The sequence below is a fragment of the Microcebus murinus genome, chromosome 5 (assembly GCF_040939455.1).
Source record: "Microcebus murinus isolate Inina chromosome 5, M.murinus_Inina_mat1.0, whole genome shotgun sequence".
Lineage (NCBI taxonomy): Eukaryota > Metazoa > Chordata > Mammalia > Primates > Cheirogaleidae > Microcebus > Microcebus murinus.
Window position 1 is genome coordinate 107,636,362 of NC_134108.1, and position 26,451 is coordinate 107,662,812.

The following is a 26,451-nucleotide window of genomic DNA, read 5'->3' on the forward strand; positions in this document are numbered from 1 at the left end:
AAATGCAGTAAAATACCCACACCTTTGGCAACATGCCTGAAAAATGCTTTCTTGCTTTTCAACCACTTACTGCTGTAAATCTACATTCCCCTACCCAACCCAAAGCAAGATGCCCTTACAATCACAAATGACTGATTCCCGTCTAGAGGATCAACTGAAACTGTGGACCTCCATGCTGCAACCAATTATTCAAATGCCTTCCAACAAAACGAAGACACAACGAAGTTATTAAAAGGTTAGTTAAATTTAACATTGACAAATAGCTTTCATTTTTTTGAAATTATTCGGTACATAGTAGTTAGATTTTTATAAAATAATATACATTTTTAAGCATACCTAATTGAAGTTTCTTGAATGTGGCCTTATTTGATCACAGCTGAATTAATGCAGCTTCCGACATGAAAAGGTTCCCCGTCCCTGATCTAGATTACATAAAATCTTTTAAGTAAGAAAGCAAACGATTCAATTTTTAAAAGGGATAAAAGAGCCAACTGAAAGGGATTCCAGTGGCTATAGCTGGAACAATCTGAGGAACAAAATAAACAAAGTAGTATTGAATAATAACCCAAAGTATAAAATAACTGGCCAAGTGCAGTGACTCACGCCTATAATCCTAACACTTTGAGAGGCTCAGGCAGGAGGATTACTTGAGGCCAACAGTTTGAGATCAGCCTGGGCAACACAGTGAGACCTCTTTTCTACAAAAAATTTTTTAAAAATTAGCCAGATGTGGTGTTGCACACCTGTAGTCCTAGCTACTCGGGAGGCTGAGGAAGGAGGATCACTTGAACCCAGGGGTTTGAGGTTGCAGTGAGCTATGATTGCACCACTGCACTCCAGCCTGGGTGACAGAGTGAGATCCTATCTTTAAAAAAAAATGGCCATGCATGGTGTGGCTCACGCCTGTAATCCTAGCACTCTGGGAGGCAGAGGCAGGAGGATTGCTTGAGCTCAGGAGTTTGAGACCAACCTGAGCAAGAGCGAGACCCCAGCTCTACTAAAAATAGACAGAGATTAATTGGCCAACTAAATTCATGACCTAATGACCTCCCAAAAGAGAAAAAAAAAAAAATAAAAAAAAAAAAATTGGCCAACTAAAAATATATAGAAAAAATTAGCCGGGCATGGTGGCACATGCCTGTAGTCCCAGCTACTCGGGAGGCTGAGGCAGAAGTATTGCTTGAGCCCAGGAGACTGAGGTTGCTGTGAGCTAGGCTGATGCCACGGCACTCTAGCCTGGGCGAGAGAGTGAGACTCTGACTCAAAAAAAAAAAAAAAAAAATTAAAATAACTATCCATGGGTCCATACTGATATAAACAAATGATTTAATAAGTAAACAAATCAGGGAGAGAAACCTTCCATGCAGAAGAATTCCAAATAATTTACTTAGATAGTTGGCCCTTAAGGAAGTGGAGCATAACTCCTCTCTCCTTAAGTGTGGACTGCAAGACTATGGTAGGGATGGAGGGATAAGAGAGTAGCTTCACAATGGAGAAACCAAACACTCCCTCCACCAGGTGATCAAGGTCCTCATCAACAGGGATAAGTCATGTTGATAGCATGTGCCCTTGGTATGACATGATGAGAATGGCACTTTATCTCTGTGACCTTCCTCCCAAACACCCAAAACCCCAGGCTAATCATGAGAAAAACATCAGACAAACCCCAGTTGAGGGATGATCTACAAAATACCTGACCAGGAGTCAAATCTGTCTGGGTCATGAAAAACAAGAAAAGTCTGGGGAAAATGTCATGACCAAGAGGAGCCTAAGGAGACATGATAACTACATGGAATGTGGTTTGACTTGACTATCTGTGGTTTAATAAATAAATAAAATATAATGTGTCTGGATGGGATCTTGGACAGAAAAAGGATATTAGGTAAAAACTAAGGAAAGCCGAATAAACCATGGTCTTTATTAATAATAATATATCAATACTGGTTCATTAATTGTAACAACTGTACTGTACTATGTACCATATTATATGTGTACCATACTATAACGTCTAACAAATGTGAGACATTATTAATAGGGGAAACTGGGTGTAAAGTACATGGAAATGCCCTGACCTAAACTGTTTTTGTAATTTTTCCATAAATCTAAAACTATTCTAAAAAACTAAGTTTATTAAAGGTCTGGGGGGACATGGGCAAAAGAGTGGAAAGATACTTCAGCAAAGAAGATATATGGATGGCAAATATGCAAATGAAAACATGGTCAACATCATTAGTCCTTAGGGAAATGCAGATTAAAACCTTGAAAGATTCAACCACACACCTATTAGAATGGCTAAAATTAAAAAGACTGAGCATACTAAGTGTTGGTGAGAATTTGGAGAAATTGAAATCTCTTCCACTGCTGGTAGGAATGTAAAATGGTACAACCACTTTGGAAAACAATTTGGAAGTTTCTTAAAAAGTCAAATATACATTCTGGTTATATATTAAAAAGGATTGAAAATAGGATCTCAAAGAGAGATGTACACACCCATGTTTACTGCAGTACTATTCACAATAGCCCAAGGGTGGAGGCCACCCAAGTGTCCTTCAATGGATGAATGGAGAAAGAACCTGTAATCTGTACACACAGTGGAACATTATTCAGCCTTAAAAAAGAAGAAAATCCTTTCAAATGCTACAACATGGATGAACCTTGAGGACATTATGCTAAGTGAAATAAGCTAGACACAAAACATACTATGTAATTCTATTTATATGAAGTATCTAAAGTAATCAAACTCCTAGAAATAGAAAGTAGAACGAGGGTTGCTAGGGCTGGAGAGGGAGAAAAGGTTGTTGACCAATGGGTCTAGAGTTTCAGTTTTGCAAGATGAAAAAGTTCTAGAGATCTGTTGCATAGCAATACAAATATAGTTAACACTCCTGAACTGTGCACTTAAAAATGGCTAAGATGGTAAATTTTATGGTATGTGTTTTTTTTACCACAATTAAAATATTTATGTACATATTTAAATATACACATACACATACCATACAATCCAGTCATTCCACTCCTGGTGTTTACCAAGAGAAATGACAGCACGTGTCCATACAAACACTTATGAATGAGTGTTCACACCAGCTTTATTCATAATGGCCCAAATCTGGAAACAACAGGTGAGTGGATAAATGAGTTATGGTATATTCCTACAATGGCATGGAATGAAAAAAGGAATGAACTATGTATATATGCAGTAACATGAATGAATCTTAGACTAATTGCAGAATGAAAGAGTTCACATTGTAAGTTTCTATTTATCAAAAAGTCCAAAAATGTGGCTTAATCTATGATGACAGAAATCAGATCAGGGATTGCCCGGGAATGGGGGTGAAGGAAGGTGGGAGGGATCATAAAAAGGCATGAGGGACTCTGGGGACGATGGGGTATTTACTGTCTTGATCATCATAATCGTGTCACAGGGGGAGAGAGACAGGAAATTTGTCAAATTGTGAGGAGGAGGAAAGGAAGGAGGGAAGAGACAAAGGAGGGTAGGAGGAGGGAGGGAGGAAGGTCTGGACAGCACCACAGGGTTGGATGCTGGGCAGATGTTTTAGACACTGCATCCTCTGAGCGCCACCCTCACGTGACACCCCCCCACACACACACACACACTGTGGGGAACGTGGGTTTCCAAGCACGCCAACTTTCGGCGCCCTTCCCTTTGGCAGGAGGCTGCTGCCAGGGGAGGCCAAGTGCAGAGAGGGTGGCTTTCCTGGCCGCTGGAATAATTAGGTGAATGCGAGGCCTCAGGAGGGAGGAGGAAGAGGTTTTGAGAACCTGAGTTGAGGAGGTGAGGGTGACACCTTTTGCGCGTGCAGCTTCCTGCCGGAGATCCCCCCATCCAGAAATCGGGCAGGCGGCGGCCAGGACGGACTCCTGTTTTAGTTCCCTGAAGGCAGGTGGGGACGAGTGTGGCTCTGGGCACCACCCGCAGTTTCTCAGTATGTGACAGTAGTCCTGTGCAAGTGTGATGCAGGGAGAAAACCCAGCCCATCGAATCCCAGAGGATTTAGGTGGCAGAAGCGCCGCCTGCGCCGAGAAAGCTGTGCACACGCTGGCAAGCGGGAAGAGGCAGAAATAGCTGGTAGGCAGCACCAGCCATTTTCTTCCTCGTGAGTTGTACCTGCTCCTACTTGGAGTGATTTCAGGGCCGTGGGAGAAGCTGCCATGCTGCACGCACTGCCCGAGGTCTGGGGTGGGCTCCATCCATCGCTGCGCTGGACTGACCGGGCCAGGACTGAGCAGGGCCAGCACTCATGCTGCCCTTTTACAGCTGAGGAAACTGAGGCCATCAATTACCAGCTCAAGTGAGTAGATATTAGAAACCAAGATCCAAACTCTTTTTTGTAGATTAGGAAACCAAGACTCAGAATGCAGAAGGAATTTTCCTAAGGTTGCACCACTGGGGGGGGTGGGGCCCAGGGCGCCTTGCCCCAGAGCCCACGTTCTCCCCAGCCCGCGACCCGGAGGAGGACTGGGAGAAAGTAAAGGCACAGGAGAAGGGGCGTTTGGGAACGCCAGAAGCAATTCTGAAGAAGAAAGGTAGACCCCTCCTAGGAAGGAAGATCTCATGCAGCCCCTCCATCTCGCCCCGACAGTGCTGTCTGAAGCTACGTGCACACACAGGTCCCCACAGCCTTGCCTGCAATAGGCGACATCTGGAAGCCGGGGAGCAGCCAGCCACGCGGGCCGCGCACTGGGGACGGCCGCTACGGCCAGCGGGCCTGTCCCACGGACCACGAGGCTTCAGAGACAGCACGGGGTCGGCACGCTGATCTAACAATCCCTTGCTCTGAAATACGCCCTAAGGAATGGATTCTCCACACGGCAAAGCTCCCGCCCACTCCCCTCGGCGAGGCGCTCGCCGGTCCCGCCCGGCGCTCGCAGCAGGCGCCGCCTCCCGCCGGCGCGGGGCGGGGCTCTCCCTCGGATTTGTTGGCCAGGGTGTCACTCAGCGTCTCACGCCGCCGCGAGCTAGTCACGTGCAGTTCCTCAGGGACAGTGCGGTTTTATTGGAAAGAGAGCACAGTAGAAGAGAGCGGGAATGGCGTCAAAATGGGGTTCCCGGGGAAGAACGGGACCACACACTTGGTAAACAGAGTTTCTAGGTTCATCAATACGCGAGCACGCACGCCCCAGACACGGAGCCGACGGCTAACCCCGAAGCCCCTTTCCACGGAGTCCTCATTTCGGGGCCGACGGCGCGGGCCGGCCATGCGGCCGTCGGGCCCGCGCCCCGCTTCCCGCCGTCCCGGGTCCCCAAGTCACAGACTGCCCCTCCACCCAGCCCTTCCACTTCCGGTCCTGCCCCCGGCCGGCCCTTCCGGTCCGGCTCCCCCGGTACTTACTCAGCCGCCTCAAGTACAGGACCGTGTCGTCGTAGCCTCGGTAGTAGTAATCGTGCAGCATCTGAGGGGGCGGGAGAACGCGGCTGCAGCGGCGGCCAGCCCCGGCGCCCCACCCAGAGCCGCGACTTCGCTGCTCTGAACTCTGTTTGATGGGCTCTCCAAAACGTCCCATCCAGTGTCCCCTCCCTCACTGTCTGCTAAGAAGAACTGGGCAGCAGTTCCTGGTCCCACGCCCCAGGAGAGCTGCATTAACGAGCAGCACCATCCCCAGCTGGTCCGCAGCCTCCCCTGGCGGGAGAGGGTGAGGTTTTATGGCGGAACCAGAAAAGGCGCGTCAGGCCACAGGAGGAGCCGGGTTTGGAGTCTGTGCTCAGATCTGGGCTCTGGATGTAACCTCTCACAGCCTCAATTTTTCCACCTGTAAAATGGGGGCAGTAATATCACCTATCTCAGAGGATGCCGGAGGATCGCATGAGATATTGCCTAGGAAGCCTTTTCTGTAAAGGGCCAGACAAAAAGTATTTGGGACTTTGCTGGCCATGTAGAGTCTCTGACATATGTTCTTCTATTTCTTCCTCTTCTTCATTTTTTTTTTACAACTCTTTAAAAATGGAAAACCCATCCTAAGCTTACAGGCTGCACAAAAACAAGCCATAGGCTGGATGTGGCCCGTGGGCTGCAGTTTGCTGACCCTTCTCTGGTACATTGACTGTCAGGGTAGAAGGCTTCAGGGAACATCTATCAGTGGTTCTGACACCACCTCATTTAACAGGGGAGGAAATTGAAGCTGGGAGAGCTTAGGGGACTTGCTGAAGGTCACATAGCTAGCTAGCAGCCGGGCCAGGATGCTGGTCTGGGAGGAGGTTTAAGGGGTCATTGAGGGGAGGAGACACAGATGGAACTTGAGTGGAGCCAACCGGCTCCCTGACCCCAGCCCCAGGCCCTGTCACTTCACCCACTTCCCATCTCCCAGGCCCCTCCTGCCTCTCACCAGCAGGTCCGGCGGGAACAGTGCATGGGTCATCCTGGCGATGTTCTCCAGGGAGAACTGGAAGGAGCAGTTGAACATGCGGAAGTCGTTGAAGATGGCGGGACAGTCCCGGGGGCAGATGTCCTGCTGCCCGCTGAAGGTGGAGATGGTGATGCAGTCGGTCCAGAAGGAGCAGGGCTGCATGCCGGTGAAGCCCCCGTCGATGTACCTCTGTGAGGGGCGGCGTGACAGATGCTCACCTGGGGTCGGAGGTCTTGTCCCCACTTAGGGAGCACATCAAGGGACAGCAGGGACAGAAGACCCTTCAGCATGAGCCTTGAGACTGGGCTTCTGGTGGGTGAGTGGTGTGCCCAAGGCCACTTGGTGAGTCCACGCTGGCTTCTGGACTCCCAGCCCAGTGCTCTGTTCCTGCACTGCCCCCCAGCACTTAATGGTGCTGAGAGCGGGGCTCTGTGGGGGACCATGCTTCCCTGCCACAGCCTCACCGCATGTCCACCCGCAGAGCCCTTCCCTTCCTGGGGCTTCACATCCTCGCCTAAGAACAAAGGACAGCAAACACTCTAACTCTAGGGGTGCCTGAGGGTCACCCGCTGACCTGCGACGTGGGCTCCATCTCCTACGCGAATGCTAATCTCTGGGCCCTATCCTCTGTGTACACGAAATGAGGGGGGGTGTGGGTTAGACCCCCGCTGCCGAGCGTGGCCCGTGCGCCCACGGCACAGGCGCAACCTGAGGCTGGTTGGAGCTGCACAATCTCAGCTCCAGACCGGCTGGGTCCGCATCTGCATTATGTTACAGCCCCGGAGATTCCTGGGACACTAAAGTCTGTGAGGCACTGGCCTAGAAGGTCTCAAATATCCTCATCCTTCAGGCTCTGGGTCCCAGCACTCGGGGCCAGCGTTCTACACTGTCTGTCGAGACTGGGACAATCAGATAAGCATGCGCAGCCTTGATTTGCGGAGTTCTGTGATGGGTTGGTGGGTCCAGAGAGAAGCCCAACTAGCTGGGGAAGTTCACTTAAAGCCCCCCAAATCCACCCACATTGGGAATTCTGAGTTTAAAAAAAAAAGAGAGAAACTTTCTAGCTCTGGGGCCTCCCACTGCATTCTGAGACCACCCCTCAGCTCTCCCAGTTGTGCGTTACAGGGACCCCCAGGTGCCCCAGGATCCCAGCTCATGCCCTCACCACGAGAGAGTACTCACCACGCCGCGGTAGGTCGGGGGGATGAGGCCACAGTACACGGGGACGAAGCAGCTGCAGTACAAGGCCTGTGGGAGGGACAGGCCTGAGAGGTGGAGGCTGGCTGGGTGGGGACGACTTACTTGTCCACCCTTGACCACACACCAGCAAGCTGGACCTCCTTAAACCCATGGCAAAGCCACCACCCTGAGGAGCAAGTTCCATTCCGGGCCCGGCCCTCACCAGCTGGGCCTGCTTGGTCAGTCTGGGCCTGACGTCCGAACTTTAAACAGAGAGTGTGGCCCCAATATCTCCAAGGTCCCTTTTTTTTTTTTTTTTTTTTGAGAGAGTCTCACTCTGTTGTCTGGGCTAGAGTGCCATGGCGTCCTAGCTCACAGCAACCTCAAACTCCTGGGCTCAAGTGATCCTCCTGCCTCAGCCTCCTGAGTAGCTGGAACTACAGGCATGCGCCACCAGGCCAGGCCCTGGAGTTGAAGGCCAGGCCTTGGGAATTGTCAAAGAGGGGGAGCAAGTAAAGAGATGACAGTACAATGGGGTGACAGGTGCTTTGATGGAGGTGACATGGGCAATTGTGGTCCCAGGGTGAGGCGGGACAGGAATGCCCAGAGTTCCACCAGCAGGAGCAGGGGAGAGGGAGGGAGGGAGGGACCCAGGCCAGTGTGTGTGAGGTGTGTATGGTGGCCTGGTGGGAGTGGGCGGTGCGGGGACAGGGCTGGGGAGAGAACTGCCGCAGTGGGAGGTGAAGTCAGGACTCGGGTGGGTGGGAGGAGGCAGATCTGAATATCAGGGTGCTAATGAACCCGGGGGCCATAGGCGTGTGGAGGGGGGTCCAGCCCACTGCCTGTTCATCTCCCGCCCCCAGGACCATGGCCAGGCCAGTGTGGGGTTGGGGATGGGGTGGCAAAGGCTCTGTATTTGGAGGAGGGGAGGTCCATGCAGCTTAATCCCGTTGTCCTGAAAGGAAATTGGGCCTGTCCCTGGCAATTGTGTTATAATGCACAGATAAAACTTCTAGAAATGAGCTTAGAACAGTCACTGTTGGGTTAGCATGCACTTTTCTAAATAACTGATTTAGTGATAATTCAATCTTTTATCAAGGGCCACTGGAAAAGGGGGCAGAAAGGCCCGTGTCACCTGACGGTCCCCCCAAACTGGGAGTAATGCAGGGAGGACTCACTGCAACCCAGGCTGGGAGGCCCTAAGGGAGCCACGGGCCTCTGTGGGCTGCACCCAGGCCTCTGAGAAGCTGCAGGGTCAGCACAGAGGGTGGGCAGGACACCTGCGCGAGCAGGGGCTGAGCCCTGGGCACTCTGGGTGTTGAAATGTTGAGGACAGTGACCAGGTTTGCTTTGTCTTAGGCTTCTCTGTGCCCATCTCATCTAATGCTGCGCCTGGCACAGAGAGATGCAGAGCACGAAGGAAGGGAGGACCAGGCAACCGTGGCGGACAGGTGGCCCGTCCCGGGCTGTCCTGAGAGCAGGTGCAGCCCCATCCGCCCCCCACCCAGTGTCCCCTCCCCAGGCCCAGCCCCTTGCCTCGATGAGCTCTTCCTTGGACGTGTACTCTGAAACCACGACACTCTCTCCGTCCGTGAAGCGGGTGAGGCTCACGTGGAGCTTCCCCGTGGTGGCCTTGTAGGAGTCCTCGGGCAGGACCTGGTACAGAAACTGCCGCATCATCTGCACCATCTTGCAGGACGGAGACAAGGGCCCCAGGAAGGATTTCTTCACCTCGGCCACGCCCACGTTGAGGACCCTGAGGTACTCGTCTGCGGAGGGAGCGGAGAGGAGGGTGGTCGGCGGCACCAGGGGCCAGTGGGCCTAGGGCGACTTCGCCGTCTCATCCTGCACCCGACAAATGGGGAACCAGAGTTCTGAAGCCTTCGAGGTCCCCGCAATCAGCCTGCCATTCGCACCTGGGGGAAGCGCGGCGCTGAAGAACGGAGTCGCTGGCTCCAGAGAGCCCGCGGCTGGGCGATGGCCGCGAGGACGTCCTGACTCCCTGTCCAGGAGTGGCTGCACGACAGGCACTCTCACATCAGTGGTTAAAGGAACACTTTCCCACCCCAAGATAGCTTTCCCCGACTTCCTGTCACCATGCCTGGAAGCCCACTGCCAGACCACACGTTTGGGGGGCCTATATGAGATTCCTATTGAAACACTGACACAGTTGAAAGTCGTTACCAAATGACACCCTGGGACACTTGCCTGGCGCCCACTAAGTCTGTGGGCAGGGAGGGGTGTTGGCCTTGAGGCAGGTGAATTGCCAGGAGGAGGTGAACTTTGTCTTGAAGCCATTACGTCACCTTTCTTTCATGGCCCCTGGCACAGGGCTGAGAGGGGGACGGCCCCGAAGGAGCACACAAGGCTCACGCGCCGGGTGCTCCGTGGGCGGATGTGCTATTCAGGCTGGCAGAGAGGGCGTAACCTTCCCCACCCAAAGTCCCCAGATCCCGCCAGGGAAGTCTGGGTTGTAAGCTTAATGCAAAGTGCTAACTTGCTTAAGTCTCACGCCAACACTGTGAGGTAGGTATTTCTAGCTTCATTTTACTGATAGGGAAACTGAGGCTCAGGCAGGTAATATAACTTGCCCAGGGTCAGCGGGCAAGTGGACAAAGTGGGATTTTAACCAAGGATGTGAGACCCCAGAACCCAGGCTCCTTCTACTGCACTAAGCCTAAGCTGCTTCCAGAGCCAAGCCCGCCTCTGCTTTTTGCGGATGGCTGCTCATTTCTACCCTGTGCAAGCCCCCTGGGAAATCGGGAGTGGAAATAGCTCTGTAAAGGCATGCTACATTCTTTAACCAGATATGTAATTGTAAAACACCCTCCCTATATGGAAGAACTTTGTTACAGTGAGTGCCAGGTAGCACTGGCTACCTGGGAAGCCGTGCAGTCGTGAGCTCTCTGCCGCAGGAGGTAAACAAGCAGAGGCTGGACAAGTATCTCTGTTGGAGAGCTTATCAAAGGGATTCCCACGTGGGTGGTGAGGGCTAAGATTCCTTCCCGCTTTGAGATTCTGGGATTCTCACCGGCACCTCACAGTTCACCTTGGAAGTCATCACTGTGTACCTTCCTCTCTTATTTATAATAGAGCAGCTGAGGCACAGAGAGGTTAAGTGATCTACCCAAAGTCACACACAGAAATTTGGGGACAAACCAAAACTAGGTATGCTCTACTCCTCTTATGCTTTATGGTTCACAGATTAGTGCACACTGGTCTTAGAGGTGCACGAGATAAGGAGCTTCAGGACCATTTTTCAGATGTGGACACTGAGGCAGAGAAAAAGCTAAGTGTTTTGCCTGAGATCACATGGCCAGGCAGTGATTTTTCTGACTCCAAACCCCATCTTCTCTCCCTGGGTGTTGGACTCATCCCAGGGATGAAGAGGCTGAGTGAGCCGGGTTGCCATGGTGACGGCCTTTCCTTGCCAGCATTCAGAATCACACCTGCATGTGTGTAGTAGGACAGACCTGAGAAACAGAGCATCTTCTCTGTCACCCTCTTAGAGGGTAGGGTGCTCCTGGCAGGGGGAAGGCCCTGCAGTTTTAGCACGGTTGGCTTTACCACGTGCTGACATGAACATACATGTCATGTTTTCCTTCAGGTTATGAAGCATTTGGATGCCAAGATGCTGGGTCACTGAGGTCTTACCCATAAGACCAACTGGATAAGACCAACAGGGATGAGGAATCTAACCAGGGTGGGGACACGCTGCTTCTGAAATTCTTTTTTTTTTTTTGAGACAGAGTCTTACTGTGTTGCCTGGGCTAGAGTGCTGTGTTGTCAGCCTAATTCACAGCAACCTCAAACTCCTGGGCTCAAGCAATCCTTCTGTCTCAGCCTCCCGAGTAGCTGGGACTATAGGCATGCACCACCATGCCCGGCTAATTTTTTCTCTATATATTTTTATTGGCGAATTAATTTTTCTTTCTATTTTTAGTAGAGACAGGGTCTTGCTCTTGCTAAGGCTGGTTTCGAACTCCTCACCTTGAGCGATCCACCCACCTCAGACTCCCAGAGTACTAGGATTATAGGTGTGAGCACTGCTCCAGCCTGGAATTCTTAATGAATAGCTTAACGCTCCATGGGGGTCAGTGGCTTTTCCCATGATGCTTTGCAGCCAGGGGCACATGATCCAGATTGCCCAAGCACTCCTGGACTCCCAGCAGGAGGCATCTCTGGACAGATGCAAGGAAATTTGTTCATAGATCACACATGCTCACTGTGGGGGGAAATGTCTTTAATGTAGATAAGCAAAAAGGGAAAAAAATAAAGTGTCTCATAATCCCACCACCCAGAGACTAACATTGGTATGTCTTCCTAGATTATATATTTTATTTTTATTCTTACTTAAAGAGAGTCATACTATATACACTATTTATAACTTGCTTTTTTCACCTAATGTATCATGAATATCTTTCCAGTTCAATAAATGTCCATTTATAACCCAATTTTAAAAGCAGCATGGAAAGCTATTTTAAAGTTATACCATTATTATTGATCAGGTCCCCAGTAGGGGTTGGCTATTTGGTTTGTTTCCTTTCTTGTTTGTTCCCTTGCTTTTCTAAATAATGGTGCAATGAACAATCTCATGCTATATTCTTTGCCCATGTCTTTAATTATTCCCCTTAGGATAAATTCCTAGAAGTGAGAATGCTAGGTCAAAGGTATGCATATTTAAAGTCTTGTAACACTTATTTTAATCGCGGCTTTGGTATATATATAGCATTCATCTACAGTCAATTCTCTGTCATTCAGGAGTGGGGGTGGGTGACAGGGACAAAGCAGTGACAAGACAATGGAAACAGTATCGACCTTCCCAGTGTGCTCACATCTGAAAATGGCGCTATCTGGAAATTAGCGATGCTCGAGCCAGCCATGCAGCCGGGAAGCGAGGGGGCAAAAGAGTCTGATTTCTCCTAGTCTGGTGCTCAGTTTAAAATTCTTTCCTGCTGCTCACTGGAGCCCCAAACCAAAGGCTGCCTTTATCTCTGTCTGCATCTTCCTCTCTTCTCTCCAGGTCTCTGTATACAAGTGAGTCTCTCCTCAAAGTCTCTGTCTTCCCTGTGTCTCTCTTTGTCTCTGTCTGTTTGGCTGTGCCTCTCTCTCCTCTCTCTTCCTCTCTCTCTTCTCACTCTTCCTTTTTCCACTTGGGAGAGAAGCAACTAATCTTCTGGTTAAACAAGTCTATGTTGGTAGAAAGTGAAGTGTTAAGCGCAGCAATTGCTGGGTGCTGGGAGGAGGGATAAATTTAGCCTCCTTCTTTATGCATCTCCATACTTTCCAGCATCTTCTCCAATTTAAAGCCCTCCTTCCACGCTGCAGGCTGCCAGTGGCCCACACAGACCGCAGCAAGGTGGGATTTAGGAGCAGCACTGCAGGTCCGAGGCATCCTGATCGGGGAACCCCAGGTTGGCTATGCCCAGCCCAGCTCACACCACCACACCCGCTTCTGTCAGAGAAGGAGATTCTTTGAGGGCTGGTCGTTGTGGTCTTCCTCCTCCCTCTCAATGGCCTGTCACTGTGCTTTGCCCATAGAAGACCCTTCGGACACTTTCCCTGTAGGCTGGAAACTCCTCCAGGGAAGACATGGGCCATACCCCTTTCACCCACCAAGCCTCCCACAACACTTGGTGGGTGCTTAGTGTTTGTCTGATATGTGAACAAAGGACAAGAAAAACCTGAGGATTATGGAGATGCTCCCAGGAAAGAACTACTTAAGTTAATTACCCAATAAAAGTTCAAAGGCAAGGTTATCCCAGATAGATGGATAGATAACCGAGTTAACCATACTGATTAGTGTGGTCAACTCATCAGGTTTTAAGAGTCTAGTAGGCCAAGAACTTCAGTAGAAAAATAATAAGATGCTGGGACTGGGAGATTTTGAAGGGCGCTTCAAGCCGTATTTCCAAGTTTCAGCCACTCAGAGAGTCTTTTACTCTTTTGTGAACACATCCATTTCTCGGAAGGAGCTCAGGCTTTGGAGCCAGGCAGATTTGGTTCAAATCCCAGCTTCACCACCTACTATATGCATCATCACTGGCCAGTTAAATAACTTCTTTTAGCCTCAATTTTGTCATCTATAAAATGGGTATAAGAATACCTACCTTTACCTGCTCAATGTGAGTCCAGTAAAAAAATTCTTTACCTACCTAACTGGGTTGTTATGAGGCACTTTTTTTTTTTTAAGTGCCTGCACACAGTAAGTGCTCAGTATTGGTTATTCCAATAATCCCCTATGTGATCAAGGACAAGGATTCTTGATGTTTCTGACTCTCAGCTTGCTCATCTGAACAGTTGCTCCCTGGAACAATGCCCCTGCCCCATGTCCTCATCCAGTTGTGGTCAGCCTCACGTGTGGAATCAAAGGACCAGAGCAAAAGCGTGGGGTGAAGGGGGTGCAGCCCTGTTTCAGAGTAGTTAGGCACGGTTGGCAGAGCACTCCCTCTCTGGTCAACTTGGGGGACCCTGAAGGTTTAGTACGAGGCAATGGGGGGCTAAAAAAATCATTGGAGGGGAAGAAAAGGGATAATTGGATATGTGCTTATCTTATTTAAGTGGATAATATTCCCCCCTTCAGGAGGACAAGGATGGTCTCTGCCTTATTCATTCCTTTTTCCCTAGAACATGGTAAGCGCTTAATAAGCATGCACGCATGCATGAATAATGAATAAGCAAACGCACTCCAGAAATCGAAGGGGGACACTGAGGCCTAGAGAGAGAGAGAGAAGTAGCTATTCAAGATGACACAGAGGGTAAAAACAGAGAGTTTCTCTTCCCCTCCTCCACACGGCCTCTTGCTAAGTGGAAAATCCTAGAAAGACGTGCGCTTGGGCTGACAACTGAAGCTGCTGGGGATCCCGTTTGCAGGGTGCGGGAATTAGGTCTGCTCTGCTGGATGATCTGCCGGGGAGGATGAGGATGGGACTGCGGGACTGGTAGCCTAGCAACAGCCTCCAGCTCGACCAATCACCGCAAGGTGCAGCCGCTGGCCCTGCTCCTCAGGCAGCTGGGGGGGAGGAGGGAGGGGTGACATGGAGCAGAGGGCGGGGAGGGGAGCGCAGCAGCCCCTAGGGAGACACTGGTGAGCAGCGCTTTCCCAGGAAAGCCCTGGCAAGTCTCAGAATCCCTGCATGGAGCACCTGGGAGTCTGCTGCTCCTACCCGGTCCCTAATTGCACGATGAGCTGAGGCTGCATTTTCCTGTGGGTATATCCCGACTGCCCAACTTCGCTATAATAATAATCAATACCTTTCACATCTGTAGTCTCAGTTTATCCTCACAGTGACAGCGAGTCCCTGAGCAGCAGTGACCCTGGTTTGCTCGCGTTCTATTTCCATACCCTGCCCTGCAGGGGCATTGATTGGAAAACAGCGTGGCTTGAGCTACAGCGTCCCTACAGGAAGGCCCATGGAGACACTCTGGGACAGCAAATGTTCAGTCAGGAAGCCTTTGTTCAAAACAAACCTCAAATGGAAACCCAGTATATAAAACAGCTAAAAACAGGGCTGTTCTGGGTTGAAGCTAGATGGGCCCTAAACCCTGTCGCCCCTCTCACCTCAGGAAGGAAGCGACTTCAAGCACCAGCCCGAGACTCTTCAGACTCTAGGAGCCGGGATCAAAAACAGTCCCAACTAATTCTCTCATTTTAGAGGGGAGACATCCCGCCCAGGATGAAGGTTGGGATCATTGAATATTGGCTAGACGGGCGGGTAAATGACAGGGGGTGGGCATACCCTAGGGCTCACAGTTTTTGTTAGCAGACTAGAGCGTGCGAGAAAACTCGCCTTTTCCTGCTCTGTTCAGAATGCGTCATAGGCTTTAGCCAAAAGCGCAGCAACTCTGACCTACTTAGCACTTAAAACCAAACCACATCAAAACAAACAAAACAATATTTTTTTATGGATAATAACAATCCTCCACACAGACCTTTCTCTAACCCTATGAGTTTGCTAAAGAATCGGGTTTAAAAGTTCAGATTGTCTTATATCTGGTTGCTATGGAAACAGAAGTGCCTCCGGCTGGTTCATCACTCGGGCTCCTAGCAAGGCGTCCCCGGCCTCTTTCCCCGTCTTCAGGTACAGGGCCCAGGGCCTCACCCAGCCCCCATGCGCCTCTCTCCAAGAACCCAGGCAGCACCTCCCAACATTGCACTGCATGCCCTGGGGTGAAGCAGGAGGAGAACTGCTGCATCTAGAAAGTTCTCTGGAAATTATAATGTGCTCAGGGCCATTGCCCCCATCCTTTTCTCTCTGACTATTTTCTTTGGTGGACCTAGAAGTCCCCTTGGGCCCCTGCTCCAAGGTAGAAGACAGTACCGCCCCCATCTAGGCTGGGCCCATCCTGCCCTACAGATTCTCCCTGTACCTCCCAGGGGACACCAGGATGATGTGACAGCTGTGAAGTAGTCACCCACTAGTCTTAGGAGTTCTTTCGTCATCTGTGTGTGGTCAAGGGACCTCCCAAGGAGGTCATCTCAGAGCATGTCCTCACCTGGGATTCTCTCTAATTAGGGCGCACTGCAGAGCAGGGCCTCCCTGCCAACCGGGTCCCTCCCTCTTTCAAAACCATGGTGAGTAAGGCTAATTTCTGCCAACTGGAGTTACTCATGCCCAAGACATGTGAGGCGCCAGTTGTTGGGGCTGTCACCTGAGTCTCTCCCCATCTATGTTACGGCACCTTGATGTCCTCATGAAACCCCAGGGTTGACTGCTCTTAATAGCTCCTACTTTTTGGTACCGCCTTGTTTCCAGCCTCGGTGCCAGGTTCTGAGGCCTCACTGTCTCATTTAATTTTCACAACACTCTTTGGAGGAAAGTACTGTGGTTATCTCCTCTTTACAGATGAGGAAACTGAGGCTGAAGGGTTACTTGCCCAAAGTCACCCAGCTAGAGACCAACAGAGCTGGCCTCCAAGTCCTGAGGGCCCGAAGCCAGCACTGTTTTTTTTTTGAGACAGAGTCTCACTTTGTTGCTCAGGCTACAGTAAGTGCCGTGGCATCATCAGCCTCACTCACAGCAACCTCAAATTCCTGGGCTCAAGCGATCCTCCTGCCTCAGCCTCCCGAGTAGCTGGGACTACAGGCAGGTGCCACCATGCCCGGCTAATTTTTTCTACATATATTAGTTGGCCAATTAATTTCTTTCTATTTTTAGTAGAGACGGGGTCTCGTTCTTGCTCAGGCTGGTTTCGGACTCCTGACCTCAAGCAATTCGCCTGCCTCGGCCTCCCAGAGTGCTAGGATTACAGGCTGTTTTCACCACAGCTCGCTGTCCCCACCAAGGATGTGCCTGTCACCTCTCAGGGCCTCCGTGTCCCACTGTGGCATGAGAAGGTGGGACCAGATGGCCCCACGAAGGCCCCCGGGGACCTGCCTCTCCAGGATCCAGCTTGGGCACCACCTGCTAAGGGCTCAGATGTCCCTGGGAGACAGGAAGACTCTCTTCCAGGCAACAGATCCCAAATCACACTCTGAAACGTAGGCCGGGGCCCGAAGCCGCTTCTCAGGCCAGGTCAGTGATAAACACATCCTGAAAACTCCTGCGACTCTCCACCCACCCACCCTCACTTTTATTTTTTGCCATCTCTCCAGACCTTACCCTAAAGCCCAGTTAAAGGTCTTCCTCCTCCACAAAGCTGTCTCTGGTCACCTGCTCTGAGCCCTCTCTCTGTCCCCTGAACAACTAACTGCCTCTGGCCTTACTGTCTGCACCACTGATCTCAGGCTGCCCCAGCCGCTGCCCTGTCCCTCTGGCTGGCCGCACCCCTTGAGGACAGGGCCTAAGTCAACAGTGCCCTTCCCCCATCACTGCCCAGCTCAGTCCTGAATTGAAGGTGGGTAGGTATTCTAGAAAGAATAAACGAACTATTTAATACTAAGAACAGGGACTATTTTTGTTTTGCTCCCCAGCACTTATTAATAATTTCGTACCTGGCACACTATAGGAAATGTTTGCTGAATAAACTAATGATAAATGGGTGAAAGACAAATGAATGAGTGAAAGAATGAACAAACTGAAGGAGAGTGAAGAGGGTTTCTACTCTGCCAGGCTGACAAGAATCTTTCCAAGTGGTCTCAGGACAGTGGGATTCTTTGGCGACTTGGCCAGACTTGAGGTCCGGTAGAGCAAGCCATGGAGCTGTGTGCTGGGCCCAGCCTCCTTCCAACTCGTGCTCCCACGTGGAGGGACACGAGACTCTAAGCTGGCCGAGGAGAAAGAAGATTCTCCCTTACAAGGTGGTTTCACGAGGACAGAGTTGGGTTACCCTCAGGATCCACGGGTCAACTCCCAACTCAGCGGAGCCAAAAGAGTCTGGAGGTTTGTGCACCGTGTGTTTGCATCTTTTCCCCCTAGAATTGGGAATGAAGCTCAACTGTCTTTCCTGAATTTGAGCCCAAAGTGAAGCAAAGAAAAACAATGCTATTTTAGTAAAGTCTAAGTGAGCTCATTTAAAAATGGATCCACGGCCGGGCGCGGTGGCTCACGCCTGTAATCCTAGCTCTTGGGAGGCTGAGGCGGGCGGATTGCTCAAGGTCAGGAGTTCAAAACCAGCCTGAGCAAGAGCGAGACCCCGTCTCTACTATAAATAGAAAGAAATTAATCAATTATATCCAACTGATATATATATAAAAAATTAGCCGGGCATGGTGGCACATGCCTGTAGTCCCAGCTACTTGGGAGGCTGAGGCAGAAGGATCGCCCGAGCCCAGGAGTTTGAGGTTGCTGTGAGCTAGGCTGATGCCACAGCACTCAATCTAGCCTGGACAACAAACCGAGACTCTGTCTCAAAAAAAAAAAAAAATAAAAATAAAAAAAAAAAAAAAAATAAAAATAAAAAAAAAAAAATAAAAATGGATCCACCAAGTGCAGTGTGGGATCCTGGATTGGATCCCGGGACAAAGAAGGGACATTAGTGAGGAAACTGGTGACATTCTAACTAAGCCTGCAGTGCGGATAATAGTAATGCACCGGTATTGATGTCTCATTGGTAACAGGTGTACCACGGTTGTATAAGGTGTTAACATTGGGGGACACCAGGTGAAAGATGTACAGAACTATTTTAGCAACTTTTCTGTAAATCTAACATTATTCCAAAGTAAAAAGGTTGTTATTATAACAACCTTATTATAACAACCTTGTTAAATTAAAAAACAAAACAAAACAGAGATCCAGCCAGGCTGTTCCGTGCACAGTGCCTGGCACCCCACAGGGCTCAGCTAGCGCCTGCTGCCGCCGGGGGACGATTAATGTACGTCGCCTACCTGGGTTGCTTTCCAAATAGATGTTTCCTCTGTGTAACTGACACCTTCAGAGCTTCACCAGATTTTCCACCCTATGTTCTACTTAAAAGTCCAAGGGATTGTTTGGGGAAGATAAATCTTTATCCATTTGGCTGGAGAGGTTTAAATATGTGAGACACAAGTTCCTTCAAATGAATTGAAAGATGCTGATTCCCACGTGGTAGTGGGAGTTTCAACAACCATCCCATAATAACACCATTTCTATAGTATTTATTAAAAGTCCTTCTTGCATTGCATTTGTCATGCCATTTGATCTCACTTTCTTAGCCAATGTGGAAATAATTACTTGGGCCTGGAGTTGAGCAAGACAACAGCGTTGCTTGCAAAGGCCCTTCTGAAATCATGAGTAGAGAGGGGGCAGAATGTAGACATTGAGAGAAATCCCAGCCTTGGCTGTTTTGTATAAACCTGGGAAAATTATCTCATCTCCTTAAATCCCTGTTTCCTCATTTGTAACTGAGTATAATAGAGTATCTGCTTAATAGGGTTTTGAGGGATTAAGGTAAATGATGCGTACAGAGCACTTAGCACAGTCCTTGGCGCATTCCAAGTGCTTGGCAAATAGATATCATTAGCATGACACGAGGATGGAACCTGAGCAGGCTGCCTTTCTACACAGAACACTGCCTTCTCAGGCGGCTAATTCTGGGAATGATTTTTAATAAAGACATTTTGATTCTGAAAGTGTACCCAGTAGCTAGGACTGAAATCTAAGTTACAGCTGGGCAACACGCACAGGCACGTGCACACAGGCACATGCGCACACACACATGCACGCGCACGCACACACACACATGCATATGCACACACATACCTGTAACAGGAAAAAGTGGAAGTTCTCATTCATGTCTTGAAGAACACTGGAGAAACTTCCAAATCCAATGGTGCTGTGAGCTGAACTAAAGAGGAACACTTCAGCTTCAGGAACAAGAACAATAACAACAAAAAGTCCAATATAAAATTAACTAAAATATAAAACAAAATTGTAAGGCTGGGTGCAGTGGCTCATGCCTGTAATCCTAGCACTCTGGGAGGCCGAGGCGGGAGGATCACTCAAGGTCAGGAGTTCCAAACCAGCCTGAGCAAGATTGAGACCCCGTGTCTACTAAAAAAATAGAAAGAAATTAATTTTTCAACTAAAAATATATAGAAAAAAATTAGCTAGGCATGGTGGCACAAGCCTGTAGTCCCAGCCACTCGGGAGGCTGAGGCAGAAGGATTGCTTGAGCCCAGGAGTTTGAGGTTGCTGTGAGCTAGGCTGAAGCCACGGCACTCACTCTAGCTTGGGCAACAGAGCAAGACTCTGTCTCAAAAAAAAAAAAAAATTGTAAGACATGGTTGAGCTCACAAGAAAGAAAGGGAAGAAATGCAGAGGGAACAAAAACCAGTGACATGAGAAGAAGGAAAGCTAATGATGTGGTGGCTGGGCACTGTTATCAGACAAGAAACTGGCAGGAACAGAGACTATGGTCTTGCGCTGGGCGAACTGAGACCGCTGCTTAAAGCCAGGACCCTCCAAAGGCTGCCGGAGCATTGAAAGGTGCCAGTGGCTTGGGCCTGCCAGGTCCCTGGGTGAAAAAGAAAAACAAAGTGTCCCATAAAAAAAAAAAAAAAAAAAAAAAAATCAAAGCCCTAAGCCTGCACTACATATAGTTTAGAGCTTGAATTGGTACAACCTGCAGAGTAATTAACATGAAAATTGGTCCCAACTTGGCAATAACCGTGGGGTGCCTGGCCAGGGCCAAAGCAAACCAGCTGAAATGGGTCCTTCCACCGCCCAGGCCACACAGCAGGCCCACAGAAAAACCAAGTCCTTCCTGGATATAGTGACGAGCATCTAGTTTCAGGGGCTCAGCAGGCTGAGGCGGAAAGATCGCTGGAGCCAAGGAGTTCAAAATCAGCCTGAGCAACATAGCAAGACCCCATCTCTAAAAAAAAATTTTTTTTTAATACAAAGAAAAAAGGCTCACATTTATAATCCTAACACTCTAGGAGACAAGGTAAGAGGATTGCTTGAGGCTAGGAATTTGAGACCAGTATGAGCAAGAGTAAGATCCCCATCTCTATGAAAAATAGAAAAATTAGTAGGGCATGCACCTGTAGTCCCAGCTACATGGGAGACTGAGGCAGGAAGATCCTTGAGCCTACGAGTCCAAGGTTGCAGTGAGCTATGATGATGCCACTGCACTCCAGCTCAGGTGAAAAAGGGAGACTCTGTCTCAAAAATAAATAAATAAATAAAACAAAACAATAATAAATAAAAAGAAAAATCAAGTCCTTGTGCAGATGAGCTGACAATTACAATATTAAAAACAATAATTGGACCAGGTTGGATTCCAGTCTCCTTTGGGTTTTTTTGGTTTTTTGTTTGTTTGTTTTTTTGCGACAGAGTCTCGCTTTGTTGCCCAGGCTAGAGTGAGTGCATCAGCCTAGCTCACAGCAACCTCAAACTCAAGCAATCCTGCTGCCTCAGCCTCCCAAGTAGCTGGGACTACAGGCATGCGCCACCATGCCCGGCTAATTATATATATATATATATATATATATATATATATATATGTTGGCCAATTAATTTCTTTCTATTTATAGTAGAGACGGGGTCTCGTTCTTGCTCAGGCTGGTTTCGAACTCCTGATCTCGAGCAATCCGCCCGCCTCAGCCTCCCAGAGTGCTAGGATTACAGGCGTGAGCCACCGTGCCCGGCCACCTTTGTTTGTTTATTTTAATAAAGTTTCATCAGTTGTCTAGGACATTCTTGAGTTTGGAAAATACTGCTTTACCTATGCTTTTGTATTTCAAGATAATTTTCTTTCCACTTATTCATCCATCCATCTAACATTCATTCATCAAAGACTTATTTCATGACAAATATTTGCCAGGTACTGTGCCAAGAACACATCCATGACTTCTTTTGTCCCTCACTGTTATGTCCAAGGGGTGTTTTCCCAACCCCAAGTTACAAGTGGGAAAACCAAGGCTGAGGCCGGTCACTGGCCAGCCAAGAACCCACAGTGCTCAGTGGCAGAGCCAGAATCTAGCTCAGCCCTCTTCCTTCCTGGAACTGTGTTCTCCCCCACGCCTGGCAGCATCTCATTCCTCAACTGAGTGACAAAGACAGGCGCACGAGTGACTACGGAAGGAAATTACCAAAGTCAGCTTCTCACAGAGGTAGCCTCGTCCCCCTAGTGCCAGGCCCGGAGTCCCCCTTGGGCCTGGAAATCACCTTGATCCACCTACCAGTGACAATAACTTCAGCCACCCTGGCTCCAGGGCCCCAGGAGGACTTAGTCACCGCGAGGGCAGGAGCTGCCTGAGGCGGCACTGGGCCCAGGTGGGGGCAGATCAGAACACGGAGAGCTCCTCTGGTAACAGAGGCGAAGGTCTGAAAAAGGGCGACTGTATTATGAGTTGTCTCTTTAAAAACCCAACCTTTTGGGGAATTAAAACCTGCCTTTCTGCCTGAGGCCCGTGATCAAAGGGGCAGGAAACTGTTCTTTGCTGTTTGCTTTCTAGCATCTAAACCGCAGGAGCTGGCTCTTCAAAGGCAGGATGGCGGTCTTTTGAGATGCTAGTCTGCCGCCCTCCTCATTTGTCACGAAATTAATAAACTTCTCTTTCCTTTTCCTCAAACCTCTTGTCCTCGTTCGTAGTTCCCACTGATTCGGCCTCCGGGACAAGTGCCGAACTTCAGTGACACTGTCTGCACGGGAGGAGTGGCCGGGTCCTGCGGCTGCCTGTGTGAAGCGGGCCCCCCGCCACCCCTCTGGGCCTCGCGTTGCTGCGCAGGGCGGTCGGAGGCCCGTTTCCCGTGCGGCAGGACGAGCTGCCTTCCTTTCCGACAGTCCCTGCCGCACGGCACTTGCGCCGCTGACCTCCAGCCTGGACCTCAGCCCTCAGAGCAGCAGCTTAGTCCCCGGCTTCGTCCACCTCAGAGAGGACTTCCCTGACCTGCCCACCTACACCTGCACCCCTCCATCATCCTCCCACCCGCCCCTGCTTCATTTCCTCTCGGAGCCACAGGCTGGCGTTTCCCTGTGCTCAGCCGTCTGTGGTCTGATCCCAAGAGCGTGCCGCCTTCCCGAGGGCCTGCAGCCGCCTGTCCGTTCACGGCCGGTCCCCAGGACCCAGAAGGAGCGCACGCACGCGTGGGCTGTGTCAGCACTGTAACCCAGCCAGGCTTGGCCCTCAGCCTCTTTGTCTGCACCTTCAGGGAATTAGGCTCAAAGAGTGATTTTCAAACTTAAACAAAAAACAAAGAATTCTTTAAATAAAATTTCAAAAGATCCCCATGTGTGAGATGGACAACAGTGGGGCTGCACTGGTGACACCAGGGTACAGGTATGCCCTCGCCTGGCTCTCCCTCCCCGTCCGCGGAACCCCGGGGCTCCTTGGAACACAGTTTGGAAACCATTGGCCTATGCAAGGTCCACCTCCGACGAGGCACTTCCTAAAATGAGGGAGTTGGACTTACTGACCTTTTGCTATGACATTCTAGTGCTATGCATCACATCCATGACTGCAGAAAATCATCCAGGGTCAGGCAAACCCCGAAATACAAATTGCAAAGGCACATTCAGTGTCGCGCCTGCCGGCAGCCAGCACCTATCAGTTTATCGAGCAGCTGTTGTTTTATGAGCAGTTTGTGGGACCCACACACCTCGGATCTCTCAAGCAATCTAGTTGGTGAAATGAGACGCCACATCTCAACAAGACTGTACAACGTCAAGTGCTAGAAGAGGTGGACGGTACCTCGGGCGAACTAGACGTCGGGGAAGGGAGAGCTCGAGGGGCAACGTTGACGGTGTCTTGGGAGGAGGCGGCTCTGGAGAGGAGAGCAGACGGCATGCTAGGCAGGGACACGACGGTGCTGGGTGGACCGCCCAGGCCCCTGCAGGGCTGAGCACTCGTGCCCCTGCTACCAGGAGGGCAGCTGCCGGTGGCTCCGAGCAGAGCCACGCACACGGGACAGACTGGTTATGGAGCCATGGTCTTGGTCTCAGGCAGCAGATAGGGTGCCACCCTCGTCGTCGTGTCGCCATCGCCAATGCGGTTGTTACGGCAGAGACTGCTGGTCGTCCCCAGTGTCCTTCCCTGCTTCCTCCTAAGTAATGGAACCTCCAACTTTTAGCTGGACACTGTCCTCCCAAAATACAGTCTTCATTTCTCAGCCTCCCATGCAGCCGAGAACGGCCATGTGGCTAAATTCCGTTCCACGAATGCAGCTAACAGGATGCGTGTCACCGCCAAGCCCTGCCCTTAAGGGAAGCGGCATGTCCTCCCTTTTCTCTTTCTGACTACCGGGGTGCAGATATGGCAGGGCCCCGCTTGAACCCCAGGAAAGGCGATGCCTTTCAACTCCCAGCAGTTGACCTGCAACATCCACCACCCTCCGCAGGCGCCCCGTGTCTCCGCTGCATGGCCGTCATGTCGTCACGCCCTGGCCTTGCTAGGAGCCTCGGCTCCTGCCTAACCAGTCTCTACCTGTCCAGCTCCACTCGCCTCGCGAGCACTAGCTCAACCGCCACATCCACAAGGCCTTCCATGATCGGAGGTGTTTCCTCTCTCCCTCTGCACTCCCGTGCCTTTCATTCTTAACACTCAATTGTACTGTTCTCGCATTATAACTGTTCAGTGGCTGCCTTCTGGTAAGCTCCGCGTGGGCAAGACCAGAGTTCATTTTGTATTGTATCTTTGTATCCTCTGCAGGGCTTAGTATATGCTCAGCTAACACTCGTGGAAGGAAGGAAGGAAGGAAGGAAGGAAGGAAGGGAGGGAGGGAGGGAGGGGGGAACTGGCTTGCTATGCAGTTTTTGTGGGGAGAAATGTGCCAAATGACAGTGTAAGTGGGGATAGGGTTTTAAGTCTGTTAAATTTCCATTCTTTGATAAGAAAAAAATTTATTTTTCAAAATTATGTAAATGTAGCTTTGAGGCAAGTTTCCAACCCCACTTCCTACCAGATTGGAAATTCTAGATCCTCCACTGGTTGTCATGGAGACCTTTCCTAGGTGAATGAATGAATGAAGGTTTACTGCATCTCTAAGGAAAAGCAGGCCTGCATTAAATGCTCTCGCAAACGTTTTCATGTCCCCCAAATTGGCCCTCTCATGGAACTGAGCACACGCGCCGGAGGATGGGCCTTCTGTGGCTCAGCCTTCCCAGGAATAACACACACAACCTCAGGACAGAGAAGCCAGGCCAGGAAAAAGGAGGCGGCATGGCCTTCAGGAGAGAGGCCCTGCGGCCACACGCTTAAGACTGGTTTTTTTTTTATATTTATTTATTTATTTTCCCAAGGGATTGACCTTTGATTTTTTTTATATTTATTTATTTTTTTGTGTGTTTTTTAAAAAAAGAGATAAGCCTCACATCATATGAAGATAGTGTGACTATTTACACAAAACATGAGATAATCTACTGACAAGCTTTTAGAACTCACACCTATAATCCCAGAACTTTGGGAGGCTGAGATGTGAGGATCACTTGAGGCCCGGAGTTTGAGACCAGCCTGGGCAACATAGCAAGACCCTATCTCTAAAAAAAAAAAAATTTGTTTTTTTAAAATTAGCCAGGTGTGGTGGCACACACCTGTAGCCCCAGCTACTTAGGAGGCTGAGGCAGGAGGATCACTTGAACCCAGTGGTTTGAAGTTGCAGGGAGCTATGGATGATTCCACTGCACTCTAGCCTGGGCAACAGAGTAAGACCCTGTCTTGCTAAATAAATAAATAAATACAAAGAATGTTCAACAAGGTTGCTCAAAACAAGACTAATACGCAAAAACCATCAACATCCCTTTATATCAGTGATAATCAATTGGATTAGAAAATGCCAGAGATAAAAAAGACTCCAATTCCCATGGCAATAAAAACTACAAGATTCCAAGAAATAAATCTAATAAAAGATACAAAATCTTTGTTGAAGGACAAAAAAAGACCAGCATAGAGAGATAAACTATATTTATAAATGGGAAGATGTAATTTCAGTCAAAATCCCAACAGAAATTTTCATATGGGGACAAAAGGGCCAAAAACAATAGAGGCGATATATGAAGAAGACAGGGGCAGGGGGAGGGCTTGCCATACATAATGACCTCCTTATTATAATACTATCATGATTAAAACAGTGGAATTAGGTCTGGCGTGGTGGCTCATGCCTGTAATCCTAGCATTCTGGGAGGCCGAGGCAGGAGGATTGCTCAAGGTCAGGAGTTCGAAATCAGCCTGAGCAAGACCCCCATCTCTACTAAAATTAGAAAGAAATTAATTGACCAACTAAAAATATATAAACAAAAAATTAGCCTGGCATGGTGGCGTGTGCCTGTAGCCCCAGCTACTCGGGAGGCCGAGGCAGTAGAATCGTTTGAGCCCAGGAGTTTGAGGTTGCTGTGAGCTAGGCTGACGCCACGGCACTCACTCTAGCCTGGGCAACAAAGCGAGACTCTGTCTCAAAAAAAATAAATAAATAAATAAACCAGTTGAATTTAGTATAGAAATAGACAAATTAGCCAATGGAACAGAAGAGACACTCCAAGAAAGGCTCATGGAAATTCAGAAACTTGAATATACCTGTGAATTAAAACAAAATCCTAAGCCCCCCACCCAAC

At 49.6% G+C, this 26,451-nt stretch overlaps 1 protein-coding gene across 1 annotated transcript in view; it reads right to left on the bottom strand.

Moving 5' to 3' along the window:
* Positions 1 to 26,451, bottom strand: part of PNPLA1 (patatin like domain 1, omega-hydroxyceramide transacylase) — a 49,906-nt gene that overhangs the window by 18,169 nt on the left and 5,286 nt on the right. Inside the window, exons 2-5 of the mRNA XM_076002751.1 lie at positions 9,079 to 9,311; positions 7,546 to 7,611; positions 6,343 to 6,552; positions 5,352 to 5,412 (exon numbers count right to left, since the gene is read on the bottom strand). Coding sequence (XP_075858866.1) covers positions 5,352 to 5,412; positions 6,343 to 6,552; positions 7,546 to 7,611; positions 9,079 to 9,311 — 570 coding nt within the window. The remainder of the gene's footprint in view (positions 1 to 5,351; positions 5,413 to 6,342; positions 6,553 to 7,545; positions 7,612 to 9,078; positions 9,312 to 26,451) is intronic.